Below are 16,985 nucleotides of genomic sequence, written 5' to 3'. Positions count from 1 at the left end.
AACACTGTATATTATTATTGGTATTTATTGCACTAATTTGAGTTGAAAGAAAGCTGTTTTGGATTCAGTTTAATCCTTTCCAGCTTCATTAGAACGTTATGAACATTTTTCACAGGTACTGTTTAGCCAGACGCTGCTTAAACCACACAGCTTGCTCATGTTACTGTGGTTAACCCGTGTCGAGGAGGGAGTTCACGCTTCCCCTTCGTGCCGCACTTTAGCGACGCTCCCTAACGTTTCAACGCCGCGATAACACAACCTCTGATTGGAGTGTCCTGTCTCCTTCGGATTGGTTGCAGGTGTATTATCACACACTATTGGACCAGACCGGGCGCAAAGGGCGAGAGAACATCAGCAATACAGGTGGGGAGGAAAAGGGGAACAAAATAAAGCGACTAGTGAACCCGCGGAGCCGGATGGAGTCGGTACTGGTACTGGTGTAGTGGTGCTGGTGCTGTCTGGGTCTGAGCGCGCGTGCTGATGGTGGTATTTAAGGACGCCGTTAGCGTGTTGTGAAGGAGATAGTGTTACCGAGGTAAGGCTGCTGTAACGTTAGCAGCTGTTTCTGTCTCTATACCAGCGCGGAGGTTTTTTATTTTTTAACACATAAATACACAAACAGGGTCCATCTAGAGGCTGTGAGATACACTCTGGTTACATTGTAATCCAGTTATCAACGGCTTCCTGGACAATATGGGAGTGGACACTGCTGGGACAGGTGTATGATTTCTCTTCACCTGCGACACGGAAGTGCCTCCAGCCTACTTCCTGTATAATCAGTAATAATACCAGCTTCTGGAATTTTCCCTAAAGGTTTCTACAGGTCCTTACAGGTCCATAATAACAATATACGCATCTTTTACTAACTGGTTGCTGTTATATTTACATAAATGTTTTGTATTCAAATAAATAGGTCTGAGGCTAACTATGCAGGTTAAAGGGGAAATTAAAATTTTTTGGAATTACTAATATAAATAATGTTTTTTTTAATTACTAGATTTTTTTTTTCAGCTATTGTATTCTGTATTTGAATTGGCCTCTTGTCAATCATTTTGTAGACACGCCCCCAGGCCCTCAGAGATCCTTATTATAAATAGGTGTATGTTTTAGAGCACTGTAACTCACATTATTACATGGGGGCACTGGTGGTGTCTCAGTGGGAGGTTTCTTGCCTGCTGTACAGAAGGCCCGGGTTTAATTCCCACCCAATGCACAAGCACCAGCGACTGGATGTTGTACCAGTTTCAAACCCGGATAAAATGGAAGGGTTAAGTCAGTAAGTGGGGTTTGGCGTAAAAATCTGCGTTAAAAGTTGTTGTGCAGATCGGATGGTTCACTGTGGCGACCCCTCGATGGAGCAGCCGATAGACCAACAACAGATTACATGGCTGCTATGTTCCTCAAGACTCTAACTCCCCTTACTATATATCCTAGTCAATCAACTTTTTAATGTTCAAGCAAAACCATAAATATGGGCGTTCAAGATGCTTGGATAAATAAAATGCAGCCATTAATTTGAGAAACGTTTCATGTGTTGCTGTTATTTTTACTTAATATTAAATTACTATTTGGATCTGCATTGTCAAGTTCTTAATCTAACAGCCATAACAAAGCCTAAGGCTAATTTTTATCTTGTAATCTAGTTTCGAGTAATATAAAACTCTACGTAAACCACCATCAGTTGAGGACGGATCTTCTTTTACATTGGTGGAAACAGGGGCGGCGCAACAAGGGGGGAAAATCACTCCATTTTCCCCCCTTTTTTTATTTTAAAGATACTTATTTATCAGTTAGATACAGAAGAGTATTAGGAACAGCATTCAAATTTAGTTCTGACAGTTTTTTCCTAATCTGTGATTAAAGTCGCAAAAAGTCAGAATTCTAAGGAAAAAAAGTGTGAATTCTGAGATTTAATTCAGAATTCAAAGAAAAGGTTAAATTATAGGCAAAAAAAATCAGAATTCTGAGGGAAAAAAGTACAAAATGTTTAACGGCGGCCCTAATTCTCTTCCGTAATTAGAGATTCTTTATTTCAACTAAGGCACATGCAAAACAAAATAAGAGATCTTATCATTTCCGCCAAAATCTGTTTATACATTTATTCATATAATTAATCATTGAATGTACATATGTTTGCATTCAAACTTAACTAACATTTAAGACAAGACCGTATACAGTACATGACATTTTTTTTTCTCTTTTTCATTTTTCAACCACTGCATTTATGACAGTCAGTGTGCTGACATAAGTGTGTATTTGAAACCAGGCTGTTATGAAACCTAAGTCTAACATTTCTCTGCAATTTAGGAAATTTTTTTATAACGTCTTTCTAAAAAGGAATCGGAAGGAGCATGTCAAAATTCTTAAATTTTAATATTCTAAAAACTGAGATTTTCAGTTTAAAATTTAAAAGAAAATAAGGTTTTTAAAAACACAGTGAGATCACATGTTTCTGTTCGAAAAATATGGAAATGTGCTGTCATAGCGAAATAATCCGTAACCGGATGGCGTAACGCAGGCTGACGCTAAGCAGAGTTATCAGTGCTGTGGTAGAAAGGTTTGCAAAGGAAACTGACGTGTCTGACATAATGGTACATGACTTGACAAACAAGCTTTTCAGTCGTATATGACCTAATGTGGGTGTGCTGAGTGGGCGGGGCTTAAAGCCTTTACCAGAGTTTAACACATGGCAATACTTGTGAATGGACAAGAGTGCTTTCTTTTGATAGGATTTTTTTTTTGCAGTTTAAGAGAGGAAATGCTGTAGACCAGCCATTCCCAAACGTAACAAGGCTGCGATCCAATCTACAATCTGAATTTTCTGCAGCCCACCGAAACCACTTCATTAAGTCAGATCAGCACATGAGATCAGGATAAATTAAGACAATCACATTGATTGATTAAATCTTATTGCCTTGTTGTATTAGTTCTGGGTAATTTTTAAATAATGTGAATACTTAATCAGAAACATTTTATGGAAATTATGAATTGAATTACAAGTTGGATTCTGCATTGGTTTAGTCGGGAATGAATTGTGAGTGTAAGTGTCCATCGTGTATAAGTAGGTTTTAATTTCTATACATGTGTTTTGCATGCATACACACAGGTCCAGACATGGCCCCATCAGTCCGCTTACAGGAAATGATCCGGGCAATCCGGAGTGCCCGGACTCAGGCAGAGGAGCGGGCGGTTATCCAGAGAGAGTGTGCTGCCATCCGGGCTCAGTTTCGTCAGACCGACACCGAAGGGCGCTTTCACAATCTAGCCAAGTTATTATATGTGCACATGCTGGGCTATCCTGCACATTTCGGTCAGGTAAAGTAGTAACGTGACGTCTGCATGGATACTTTGCAGCATATCAATAGTTTATGCATGCAAGATATACCGTTGTTTCTTCAGATGGAGTGTGTACACATGATCGCCAGCTCTCGATACAGCGAGAAACGGATCGGTTACCTTGGCGCCATGATGCTCCTGGACGAGAAGCAGGATGCCAGCTTGCTTATTACCAACTCCATTAAGAAGTAACGTCCTTTATCTTTCCTCCTCTAACCAGCATAATGTAGGGTAAACTCGGCTAGTTTGGGGAATGCTTTGTATTTACTAGTAAAAATTATTCTACATTCCAGATCCTTTTTTTTTTTTTTTTCATTAAGAATATTAACAACACATGCAGAAACCTATATGCAAACAGAATCAATACAGGTCTTTTGCATCACATCACATTGGTATAAAAGAGTATACATACAAGTTTGCGCTTGTGATGACGCTCAGGACTGTATACAAAGTTTTAGGATCAGATTAAATCGGATTAGATTTAATCAAGTAATTACGCACATCAGTATTAGGACTATTTAGAAGGTACATAAGAGTAACACGTGGAATCAGGGTTTAAGTGAAACTGCGGTGTGTCTTAAGTAGACATGATTATAGTCTCGTTTTTAACCCCAGCATTCATGTACAATATCAGTCTAAGTGAGGATCAGCGGTAAGTCCAGCCCCGCTGCCTGACAGCTTACTGATCACCTCTACACTGATGCACTTATCCCAGCGTTTCACTAGTGCTTGGACACCATCAAATTAGAAAGTTTTCTCAGTTTTCTCTGCTTCATGTCTGAAACCCTTGCCTCCCAGGAACTCCTTTTATGGCCCAAACATGTGGAAATGAAATGGCATCAAGTTATAAAAGGATAATCTTCTACACATTTTCATGGCATCATTTACTGATGTTAGTAAATAGTAGGCGCAGCAGTGTCTCCATGTGTATATCAGGATTTTTCACGCCAGCGCATTGCTTAAGACAAAATATCCCACACCACCAGAGTTCACCTACATTATATAACTCCACTTGCTAGTTGTCTTAATTGGTAGGTTAGTAGTTACTGCTTCTAGTAGGTTAATTGCCGTGTGTTTGTCTCGCAGTGACCTTTCGCAGAATAATCAGCACGTGCAGTCTCTGGCCCTGTGCACTCTGGCGTGTATGGGATCTGCGGAGATGTGTCGAGACCTGGCCCCTGAAATCGAGCGCCTCCTCAGATCCTCCAGCTCGTACATCAGGAAGAAGGTAGGGCTCATGTGGGATGTCCAAACTGTCCCGCGTGTTCAGCAACATTCCATGAGTATAGCATGCATTTTAGAGACGATAGCGCAAACATGGTTAACTTGTAAACGATGTTCTCGTTGCTCCAGGCGGCTTTGTGTGCCGTCCATATCGTGAGGAAAATTCCTGACCTGGGAGAGATGTTCACACCTGTCGCAGGCTCCCTGCTTACAGAGAGGAACCACGGTCAGTCTTTTTATTCCAGATCATCTATACAGTAATATGTCGTCGTGTTCCCGTTCAGTGTCTAGACCTGCGGTTTTGCTGAAATGTAAATGTTGTTTGGACTTTCAGGTGTTCTACACGGCACCATAGTTCTGATCACGGAGCTGTGTGATCGCAACCCTGACACTCTGGCGCAGTTCCGCAAGGTACGCACGTAAACAGGTTATAGCGTCCCTCGACACCTGTTATATGATAAATGTACAATGCCAAGAAAAAGTATGTGAACCTTTTAGGAATTTCATGGTTTTCTGGATTCATTTGTTAAATGTGATTTATGTGACTCTACGTGAACCAGCATCAGTTGAGGGCGGAGTTTTTTTGTATATTGGTGCTAACAGGGGCGGGGCAACAAGGGGGGGTGGTCACTCCATTCTTTTTTTTGTTAAAGACACAGGTACAGAAAAGTATAAGGGAAACCATTAAAATTGTAAGTTCTGACAATCTCGCAATTGATTAAAGTCGCAAAAAGTCTAAGAGAAAAAAGTCAGAATTCTGAGGAAAAAGTTTTAAGAGATTAAAGTCAGAATTATGGGCAGAAAACAGTCAGATGAAATCAACTGCGTTTACAGTCAGAATTCTGAAAAAAAAAAGTTTTTGAATTCTGAGAGAAAATTCTAAATTCAGAGAAAAAGTCAAATTATGGGCCAAAATCATCTAAATTGTAAGAAGGAAAAAAAAAAAGTCCTTAAAAAAAAATTGTAATGGCGGCCCTAACTCTCTTCTGTAATTAGAGACCCGTTATCCCAACAAATCTTACCTAAGGCACATGCAAAACAAAAATATAAGAGATATATCTGTTTATCAAAATCTGTTTATATATCAATTCATATAATCGATCACTGAATGCATGTTTGCATATTAAATACAAGACCATATACATGACATTTTTTTAATTCATTTTAATTTTAATAATTTTTTTAACCACTGGATTGCTGACATTCTTATAAGTGTGTATTATTTATTTTTTATTATTTAACCAAGAAAACATTACAGGCTGTTATAAAACCTAAGTCCAAGATTTCTCTGCAATTTGGGAAATTTATCTGTAATCTCTTTCTAATATGATCTTCAACTAAGTCAAGAGTATTGACAAATATAACGTGCCCAAAATAATAACACAAAAATATTCTGATCGTTCATGTCTTTATTGAACACACTCATGTATGATTCAAATTAGTCGTGGAAAAAGTAAGTGAACCCTTGGAATTAATAACTGGTTAACTGCTTTGGCAGCAATAACCTCAACCAGGTGCCTGCTGTAGCTGTGGATCAAACCTGCACCTCATTTTAATGATGAATTTTAACCCATTCTTCTTGGAAGAACTATTTTAGCTCGGTCATATTCTTTGGACATTTCATGTGTATGACTCTCTTCAAGTCATTCCATAGCATCTCTGTTGGGTTGAGGTCTGGGCTCCGCCAAAAGGTGAATTTAGTTTTTTTCTGAAGCCACTCTGTTGTGGACTTGCTCCGGTGTTTTGGATGATTGTCCTGTTCCATCACCCAACTTCTGCAAAGTTTCAGTTAATGTACAGACATTTTTACATTTTCCCGAAGAATTTTTTGATACGCTCGGGAATTTATGTTCCCTTCTTTGACTCCAAGCTGGCCACGCCTTGATGCAGCAAAGCAGCCCAAATCATCATGTTACCTCCACCATACTTTACAGTTGGCATGATAATATGCAGTGCCCTTTTCACGCCAGATGTAGTGTTGTGTGTTATTTCCAAATAGTTTAGTCTTGGTTTCATTAGTGCCCCAAACATTTTCCCAATACCGCTGTGGAGTATCAGTGTGCTCTTTCGCAAACTTTAGGCATGCAGCAATGTTCTTTCTAGTAAGCAGCGGCTTCTTTTGTGGTGTCCTGCCATGGTCATCCTACTTGTTTTATGTTTTATAGACTGTAGACCCATGGACACAGATTCTACTGATGCCTTTAAATCTTTGGCTGTCACTCGGGGTTGTTTCTTGACCTCACTGATGAGCTCTTCGGTTATTTTTGTTAGATTAGCCGCAGTCCCAAAGGGTCTGTAGATTGGAGAGTTTCTAAAGTATTTGAAATCACTTTGCAACCCTTTCTTAATTGTAGATCCTCTGAATGCTCTATTTTTGGCGAGGCATGGCTCCCATTGGTGTATTCTTTTTGTGCGGGTTTGAGTGGTTTTTATCAGTCAGAGTAGCTCTAGTCCACACCTCCAAACTCATTTTCTTAACAAGACTCCATTTAGCTTTTTTGAGGTCATTAATTTGCCCTTTTCACTAGCACTGAGGTTTTTATGGTTGTTCTTAATAAACCCATGAAAAGTCAGAATATTTGTTGTTATTATTATTTTAGGCAACAGTTTGGGGAAGCCCCTTTTCTATTCCATCATGACTGTGCCCCAGTGCACAAAGCAAAGACTATAAAGACATGATTTGATGAGTTCGGGTGGAAGAACTTGACTGGCCCTAACACTCAGCCCTGTGACCTCAACCCCATTGAGCACCTTTGGTATGAGCTGGAACGGAGGTTGTCAGCCACGCCTTTTCGTCCAACATCATTGCCTGACCTCATAAATGCTCTACAGGATGAATGGGCACAGAAACACTCCAAAATCTTGTGGACAGCCTTCCAAAAAGAGTGAAAGATGTTATAGCTGCAGATCGCGAGTTCAAATCCCTGGTGATGCTGTAACCTCTTCTACGTTGATCGCGGCTCTACAGCCAATTAGGAGCATCTGTGAGCTCATGCATGCGGAAGGAGCTGATCACATTACATGTGTCCATACTCCTGATGAAGTGTGATCAGATCACATTTTATGACAAATTCATGCAGAAAACCATGAAATTCCAAAAAGTCCATATATTTTATCTTGCCACTTTATATAGATATACATGTATATGTTTTGTTTATTTTTATTCTTTCAGTCAGTTCCACAGCTGGTTCAGATAATGAAGGATCTGATCACATCAGGTTATTCTCCAGAACACAACATAGCTGGAGTCAGCGACCCTTTCTTACAAGTAAATACCGATCGCTCGTTTTAGACTAAGACTAATCCAGTAATGCCATATAAGATCCGATACCATTCCTGTCTTTTTCGCTCACAGATTCGAATTCTCAGATTGCTCAGGATTTTAGGTCGCAACAACGATGGAGCAAGCGATCTCATGAATGATCTCCTGGCACAGGTACAGCACTACTGATCAGATGATAAACAAGCATTATCTTAATATTTCGGTCTATTATTTTTTTTAAAGAAATGTTTAGAATGAATTTTAAGGATTGTTCCTTGTTTTTCGATGTGCAGGTTGCGACGAACACGGATAGCAGCAAGACTGCAGGGAGCGCTGTGCTGTACGAAACAGTGCTCACTATCCTGGACATCAAATCAGAAAGCGGTCTCCGGGTAAATCGTGATCACTTTAATCTCTGGTAGCGCATTGGTGCTACTGTAGGGCTGCTAATTTATCTTACCTGATAGTTTATAGTTGCCCTTCCTGACGCAACCCTCCTGATTTTATGTGGGCTTCGGACGATACTGCATGCAGTGGCTGGGTAGTATGGGGTGTGGCAAGCCTCCGACGGCAGGGCTCGTACCCGGATCCTCGGAGATCAACAACATAGAACCTTTAACAATTAGTGATAACTAGGCACACGTTGAAACTGTTCAAAGCAGCACAAACTGTCTCCATAAACTGATATATTAGTGTTATAATAATCATCCTTGGCAACCACATATTCATTTTGGTATTTTTAATTATTATTTATTTACGGTAATATTTTGTTCAACTCCGAACTGCATGAAACACTTACTGTATGAACAAACAACAATTCCCTTCACCGACAGTGTTTTAGAAGAACCGTGAAGAATTTCACAATCAATCAGGAGTTCATGAACAGAACCGCTAACTTCAAATAAGTTAATCATAAAGCTCATAAGGAGCCTTGTTTGTAAGCATATCTAAGCTAACATTAACATAAATGGCCTGAGTGTCCAAATACTTATGAAACCCAACTGTGAAAGGCGTTGGTGCATCCCTGGCCTTCTGAAGCTGTCTAAAGTGACTCTACAATTTCAAGTTCAGACCTAAGTTCAAAATAATTTAAAATGACGGTCTTTACACTGAACTAACCTCGCGTACTCGTCTGTTCCCTGACAGGTCCTTGCTGTGAATATTTTGGGACGGTTTCTTTTGAATAACGATCGCAATATCCGGTGAGTGTCTTTCCTTTTTGTAGCTCTTCATTTGATTTGTTAAAATCTTCAGTCTTCTTATGGTTTGTACCGTTCACCATCACTGTTTTTCTGAAAAAAATAGATCTGAAAGTCTATTTTCAACCATACATATGCCTCTGCCAGAGGCCTTTTTTTCTTTTTTTTTGCTTAGCTTCCTGGCTCATTTGAAGCCAAACCAGCATGACACCAAATCAAACCGAGTAGCAAATGGACCAGAAATGTCAAAGTCGACTAGCGGTTTGCCTGTAAGGGAAATCAGGCTTGATACGCCGCTCTCATTGTCCACACAGGAGGACGTGATTATATTTGATTTTTTTTTTTTTTTTCACTGCATAAGGGCTAATCATGGCGGTTACGCAAGAACAATCAGGCCTAACAGGACTGTCCGCTTTCATCAGCTGCTCCCTTTTAGGCACCTGTTCAGACCGACGGTTGACACTGATTCCCATTCAGGCCTAACTGACACATTTCAGTTTTATTTGGATGTGTAAAATGCCACCTAAAAAGCACATGCATGCAATCTGAGGGTTTTGACAAATGCAGTCTTCCAGGGGGTGTGCATACCCTGAATCAGTGTGTTAAAGTACATACAAATCCATGAAAATATGGTTTTAGTTGTCTTATTATAAAATTTTCACATGGGTTTCACAGCTATATATCGATGACATCACTCCAGAAGATTGTTCAGACGGATCACAATGCAGTGCAGAGACACAGGGGTACTATTGTGGACTGCCTGAAGGACCAGGATGCCTCAGTTAAACGGTAGGATCTACATACAAGAGCCGTTCAAGTCAAACCGGGACTTTCTCCTGAATCGTCAATCTGTCTGTAGAAACTGTGCACGTAATCATTCAACTGTACAGTCTTGACCTCGCTCCGAGCCACATGTTTGGGTCATTAAAGGAGTTCCTGGGAGGCCAGCATTTCAGACTCTTATAACTATGTTGTTATTTTGTTGTTATATTAGTCCCGGTTTGACTTGAAGTTTTATCCCAGTATGCAGGTTATTATTAATAATTGATCCGTTTTTGAGGACAAAAAGAAATCATAAGTGCCGATCTTTGTCTTTAAGATAATCTTTTGCCTTCTCGTTTCCAGTCGCGCTTTGGAGCTGTCCCTAGCTTTAGTAACCGCGGCGAACATCCGCACCATGATGAAAGAGCTGCTCGCTTTCCTCTCCACCTGTCCTCCTGAACTGCGAGCGAACACAGCGTCTGGCATATTCAACACAGCTGAAAGGTACCGCTCCACCACAAGCCATCTCCTGATATACAGTACGTCGCACATGTACATGCCCCACTGAATGCCACGCACCGCGGTGTCACCGAATACATCTCTCTGTTCGCCAAGTTTAATATGTCTCTGTGGTCACAGTGAGAGCTCCAGGAAAACTCCCCTCTCTTTCTCTCTTAACTTTGTGATCATGCAGGACAACTCTTTTATTGTGTGTTAGCTGTGTCACAACGCTAGGTCTTTCTCTCTATGTCTCTGTCAGGTACGCTCCGTCTCAGCGCTGGCACATCGACACCATCCTGCTTGTCCTCGTCACGGTAAATCTCCTCAAAATTCTGTTCAATTAACCTTAGGTCAAAATAATCAGAGTTTTAAATTTTTTTTCTTTTTTCTTTCTTCTCTAAATAACCACGAAATTATCTGTTAAACCTACTGCAAATGTATTTGTTTTAATATTGTACTCCAAAACATCGAAATGTTTTTGTTCATACAGGCAGGAAGTGATGTCAGAGACGAGACCGTGCCCAACCTAGTTCAGCTCATCGCAACAGCGTCCAAGCTCCACTGCTACACAGTTCATAAACTTTACAGAGCACTAATTGCAGACATTTCACAGGTAAAGATGAAACCTGCTCAAGCATTTTTGTCTACTCTTTTTAAAAATCTGTCCGAGAGAACCATCCATCCGCAGTCGGACAGTTCCCTCTCACGCTACTGCTTCTGTACCTGTTTAATCTGCTACCGCGAGAGCGGTGTCCTTATGGCAGTAAATGCAGTGGATGGCAGTTGGCATAAAAAGAATAAAAAGAGCTTATGATGATGTGATATAAAAAATTTAGTTCTTCACATTGCCTAGGGTGGGCTGAAAATAAGTACATGTCGCTCTTTATTTGACAATCGTGAGCCCTATATATATATTTATGAAAACATAGTACAAAGGAACCTTGGATTATGAGGATAATTCGTTCTGAAAGTGGGCTCGTATTTCAAAACACTAGTAAATCAAAGCAAATTTTCCCATAAGAAATAATGCAAACTCAAATTATTCATTCCACAGCTCAAAAAATAAATACATAAAAATAATTAATACAAAATATAAAGTAAAAAAAAAAAAAAAAACCTGCACTTTACCTTTTAAAAAATATATAAGTAAGAATAAATCCCAACAGATAAGTGTTTCTGGTTATGCAGAATAAGTGAAGCGTGTGTGAGTGAGTGTGTGTGAAGCTAACGTAAGAGGCCTGTCGTTATGTGTGTGCACGCACGTAATTTGACACCGTGCCGATTCACACTCTGGAATTTTAACCTCTAATGAGACTTTCTTTTGCTTTACACGTGCTCACACACATGTGTTATAAGAAACAGTACACGCGCGTTGTACACACACGCTTTTAAACACAAAATAAATTATGTTTTACACACACACACATGGTCACAGTGTTATAGTAAACAGTACATGCGTGCATGGATGTTAATTACACCAGTAAGAGACTAAGACCCAGCAGGGGAGACGATTACCCACAATTCCACAGAGTAAGAAAGAGAAAACCTGTTGGTCCAGTTGTGATCACGTGACACTACGCGTCAAAACAAGAAGCACATGCGTGATACATGATACTCAGTACTCGTAAACCCAGACTTGCTCGTTTTGAAGGCAAAATGTTTTAAAAAACTTTGGTCGTCTTACGGAACACTCGCAAACCGCGTTACTCGCAATCCGAGGTTTTACTGTAATGCAAAAAAAAAAGGCTGAATGCTCTGATTAACAGTGCCAACTTTGGCCTCTGAGTAGCGCAGTCATAAAGTGCTCGCCCTATCATCCAGAGATCGCTGGTTTGATTCCCATGATGCTGTAACCTCTCGCAGTCGGAGGTCTAGAGGGATGAGGGGAGGGATGAGAGGTACTTAATGCTCTCACATTAATCACGGCTCTACAGCCAATCAGAGACATCTGTGAGCTCACGCAAGCGGAAAGAGCAGATAGCACTGTTCTCCGAGTGTGTTACGCCACCCTCAACGGTGCGTGAGTTAGCAGTTCGAAAAGATGTGGTCGACTGGCGTCACGTGGTTCAGGGGAAACACATGATAGTCTTCAGCCCTCTCGACTGAGTGGTAGTAGTAGCCTTAATGTGGAGCCCCCTAGTGGTGGGGAGAAATTGGATATGACTAAATTAGGGGGGAAAATTGGGGAAAAATCCAAAAAGAAATGGCAAATAAACCTAAAATTTGGGGTTAAAGGTCATATGTATTTGTAAAAAATAAATAAATAAATGAAAAAGTGTTAATAAATGCACGGTTTAGTTTACACCTTGGACAGGTATTGTGTGTGTGTGTGTGTGTGAGAGACATTCTGTGCTTGTTATCTTTCAGCAATCTCTGGTTCAGGTTGCCTGCTGGTGTATAGGTGAGTACGGGGACCTGCTGCTGAAAGGAGAGTGCGATGACATCGAACCCATTCAGGTAGAGCAGTGTGTCTGTCTTCATCATTCATTCATTTATTATAAGATTTTTACTTTTTTTTTTTTTTTAATCAAGTTACCTTTATCTTTAATGCCCATCTTTGTTCTTCGGTACAAGATAACAGAGGATGATGTCCTTGATGCCTTGGAAACAGTCTTACAGTCACACATGTCATGGTCAGCAACCAGGGGCTTCGCATTAACTGCCATCATGAAGCTGAGTACCCGCATCACATCTAATGTGGAGTAAGAGTCAGCTATTATTTTAAAATGCACCTATTTCATTAATAGTTATTCGTGTCATTAAAGCATTTTCTTTTTCTCTCTCTTTCTCTCTCCAAGCCGAATCAGGAGTATCGTCAGTATCTACGGCAGCTGCATCGATCTGGAGCTGCAGCAGAGAGCCGTGGAATACAACGCCCTCTTCAAAAAATATGACCACATAAGGTCTTATTCTGTATGATCAACATTCGAGTTTATTGATAACTGCATGCTTTGCACGTCTGCCAGTATGCCGTTGCAGTCGATGTCGTACCCTGCGTAGTAGTATATATAATGCGTATGATTCGTCTGCCCTCCGGACAGGGCTGCTGTGTTGGAGAGGATGCCAGTGGTTGATAAGAACGTGCCTGCGTCCACCAACGGAGATCTAATCAGGGAGTCTAGTGAAGGTTCGGATCAGCGCAAGCCTCTTGCCGGAGTGTCGGTTTTGCCTCTGGAACCAGCAAATCAGGTATTTCAAATTGTATTTTTGTTTGATTTGTTGCTACCCTCCGTGACGGACGACAGGAATGAAACGGACTCCGGCATGGTTTTTAGGTGTGTGACCTTTTGGACTTGCTGGGTGAAACCGGTCCGCCTGTCCAGGAAAGCGGCGTAAACAACAACAACAACCTCATCAAGATGCCGAGCTCTACCAGTTCAAATGCGAGTGAAAACCTGCTGGATTTGCTGGGAGGTCTAGAGGCCACATCTGGTGAGTTTATAGACTAGAATTAGCCATGTTCTGGCATATATAAAAATCTGCTTCTAAGGATTTGTAGCATAATACCCAATACTTAAAACTTCTCGCAAAGATGCATTTGGAGCTGTTATGTAAATACGAGGGGTGTTCAAATCAAACCGGGACTTGTGATGAACACTCTTATTAATGAAGCCGTATAACTGATTAACATTTACAGAAGAGTACAAGCACAGTACGGTGATGAGACTCTTAATCGCAGTAAACCATTTGACTGGTGCAAACATTTTAAAGAAGGCCGCACGTCCTTGAATGACGAAAGCTGAATTTTCAGCGAGTGAAACGCCTGATCCTGTAAAATCAACAGATAAATTGTCGCAATCTGTCTGTAGGAACTGTACACACGATCATTCACCAACGCCACTTGCACATTACAGAAACTCGGCTGGGAGTTGGAGCCACATCCCTCGTACAGTCCTGACCTCGCTTCAAGGCATTTCCACATATTTGGGCCATTATAAGAGTTCCTGGGAGGCCAGTGTTTCAGACATAAAGCAGGCAATCTGATTAGTCAGATACTCTCATGACTGTGTTCTGTTATTCAGCAAAATCCAAAGTCCTAGTTTGACTTGAACGCATTTTGTATTATAGCAGCAAATAATTTAGCGAGGGTTTTGTTTTGTTTTTTTTAAGCTCCTAGTGTGACGGTGTACGATAACGGAGGAGTGAGCCTGAAACTTCAGTGTGACAGTGAGACAGAAACTGGCATCACGGTCACTTTTACTGCTTCTAACTCCACGCAGAGTGATGTCACCAACTTTACCCTACAAGCAGCGGTACCTAAGGTACCTAAGATTTTTTTCAAACTGTATCTTATACTTTTAAAAACTGTACATTATTACCTAATTTAGACCTTTCATACCCAGTTTGTTTGGTAAGTGATTGTGTTTGGCAGGATTGGCAGGTTGGCCTTCCACTGGGAGCTTAGCGCATTCAGGAGGGCCTCCCTTTAAAGGAAAGATCTAAACTACTATAATAAAGGACTTTTCCATAACTCGTCCATTCTGTTTTTCACTTATTGTCCTCCGGACAATCACAGACAACAAGATCACAAACAACCCATCAAATTCAGTTGAGACATTTAGGAGATCTGAGCAGATGGATAGGCTGTAGTACTGTAAATGCAGTTAGGGAAGCAAAGCTCTGACTCAGGAGAAGATGGTCTCAAAACTTCAGCACCCTTAGGGTTAAAGGCAGTTTTGCTCAGCCAATGTTTAGAAGTCATGGTAGAAGCACTTTGGAGTGGTAGTTCAATAAATTCCTGCTGTATTGGAGTTGCACCTTGATTTTGGTCATGATGCAGCACCCTTAGAGCAGACATAGTTTAGGGCCTTTCTCAAGGGCCCCAACAGTGGCAGCTTAGTGAAGAAAGTGGTTTGAGCATTAACCCACTGAGCCTCCACTGCCCCTTTTGTGAGCTTGAGGAACAAACTGAACCAGTGTGCTCTTGAATGAAGACAATGTTAGGATTGTACAAACTATATGCCAGACTATGTTGATTTAGAAAACATGATCTGTCTCAATGGGTTTCTTTGACAGAGTGTGCAGCTTCAGATGAAGGCTCCAAGTGGTGACGTGATTCCTGCACAGAATGGTGGTACGGTCACTCAGACTGTTCTACTCAACACTACCAACAAGGTGAGTTGTTATCCAGGCTGATTTTATTATTTTTTTAATTCATTTGTTTGATGAATCAGGCTGCTTGATGGATGTAAACCATATTTCTTCTATGTCCGTTCACAGGCGAGCCTAAAGATGCGAGTTCGGGTGTCGTACTCCAATCAGGGAACGGTCTGTCAGGAGACCATACAGATCGACTCCTTCCCAAACCCTGCTTGGAACTGAGTGTACGATTTGCTTGGGCCTGATACAGAATCAGTTTTTAAAAGGGGTTGCATTTGTTTTCTCGTCACAGCTACTGATGTACAAAGAATTCTACTGTATTACATCGCTGGTACATTATTACTGTATATATTGGCGAGGGCAATGAAATATAGTACTGTGTACAAGTCTTAGGCACTGATGCAGATTGTGTTATACGTACATGTTTATCATGTCTGCATGAATATGTACAAAACAATTCAATATTTCCAGAAATACATTTAAAATGAATAAATAACATTACAGAAGAATATTTGCATGCATGTAAAGAAAGCATATTTTCTGTTTCTCCCAGCTGTTTTATTTATAAAACTGCACAAATCTGTATTTAACACTACTGATTATTTGTCACACCAGATACTGACCGTGTTTGTTTTATTACACTTTAGTGATCATTATATTATATTTCATTGGTTTATTTTATTTTAAGCATCTTTGCTTATGGTATATGTTTTGTTTGATCCCATGACGTTTATAAAATACTAGAAATAAAACAGCTGTTAGGTTTTACTGAGTGTGCTGGAGAATGAGTTCTTCTGCTAACTGTCACACTCGCACCTTTCTATTTTCATGCAAAACCCTGGAGGTTTAACCTTTTTTTATTTTTTTTACTTTTTTCTCTTCTCCCCTCCACTTAAACCTGGTCATGCTTGTAAATATTAAATGGTTTTGTACATAATAATACAGACATGATGAACACATATAAAATGTGTACTAAAGATAAGTACTACAGTGCCTAAGACTTTTGCACAGTATTGTGTTTATATAACTCAGATCTTATTCAGACAACCCCCCAATTTTTTTTTTTTTTTTAAGACAACAAATGTGTGGTGAAATATTTACAAATAGTGGACACTTTTAAACTGACGTAAATGAAAAAAGAAGAAAAAAAACAAGGTTGTTCTAATGAAAAAGGAACGGCTAGAAGGAAATCCAAGCCAGTGTTTAGCTTCAGCTTTTATGGTTGTGGTTAAACTTCTAATTCTTGTATAGTTTTGTCCAATAAACATTTTGATTCTCTTAATAACAATTAGAATAAGATAAATAATATAAGTGGAATTGTGAAGGCAAAATGATTTTATTCAACACGAGTAAATACCAGCAGCTACTGTATATGGCTATATTTGTCTTGGACTCTATGGAAACCCTAGTGACCTCACCAGTTTGGACACACCCACTCATGAAATACTTTGTTGAGCAATACTGGAATACGTGGAAATACTGTATGTAGTAAGGAAAAAAGAGTAATCAAATCAGATTATTATTTTTATTTATGGAAGTTACATGTTTCCCTCCAAGCTTGCTGGGTTTCCTCAGGGGACTCTGGTTTCCTTCCACCATCC

General features: G+C 40.2%; 1 protein-coding gene across 1 annotated transcript; it reads left to right on the top strand.

Moving 5' to 3' along the window:
• The first annotated feature begins 375 nt into the window (after positions 1-375).
• ap1g2 (adaptor related protein complex 1 subunit gamma 2) lies at positions 376-16,382 on the top strand. The gene is made up of 22 exons (XM_053503629.1): positions 376-535; positions 3,107-3,315; positions 3,400-3,524; positions 4,423-4,564; positions 4,690-4,786; positions 4,895-4,971; positions 7,733-7,828; positions 7,916-7,996; positions 8,116-8,214; positions 8,969-9,024; positions 9,697-9,810; positions 10,147-10,287; positions 10,544-10,598; positions 10,775-10,897; positions 12,652-12,741; positions 12,859-12,986; positions 13,083-13,187; positions 13,326-13,473; positions 13,560-13,716; positions 14,395-14,546; positions 15,301-15,399; positions 15,505-16,382. Exons 2-22 carry the CDS (start codon positions 3,115-3,117, stop codon positions 15,604-15,606), a joined length of 2,388 nt encoding a protein of 795 aa, XP_053359604.1. The 5' UTR covers positions 376-535; positions 3,107-3,114; the 3' UTR covers positions 15,607-16,382.
• Positions 16,383-16,985: the final 603 nt, after the last annotated feature.

This window comes from Clarias gariepinus, chromosome 1 (genome assembly GCF_024256425.1).
Source record: "Clarias gariepinus isolate MV-2021 ecotype Netherlands chromosome 1, CGAR_prim_01v2, whole genome shotgun sequence".
Lineage (NCBI taxonomy): Eukaryota > Metazoa > Chordata > Actinopteri > Siluriformes > Clariidae > Clarias > Clarias gariepinus.
Note: the sequence above shows the minus strand (reverse complement) of the source record. Positions and strands in the feature narration are given on the sequence as shown.

What these genes read in the sequence shown, in the direction of transcription:
- ap1g2 (XM_053503629.1), top strand. Translation starts at nt 3,115, where the DNA reads ATGGCCCCATCAGTCCGCTTACAGGAAATGATCCGGGCAATCCGGAGT. An exon ending in TAATTGCAGACATTTCACAG is followed by an intron (nt 10,898 to 12,651) that starts GTAAAGATGAAA and finishes GTTATCTTTCAG; the next exon opens with CAATCTCTGGTTCAGGTTGC. An exon ending in CGCATCACATCTAATGTGGA is followed by an intron (nt 12,987 to 13,082) that starts GTAAGAGTCAGC and finishes TCTCTCTCCAAG; the next exon opens with CCGAATCAGGAGTATCGTCA.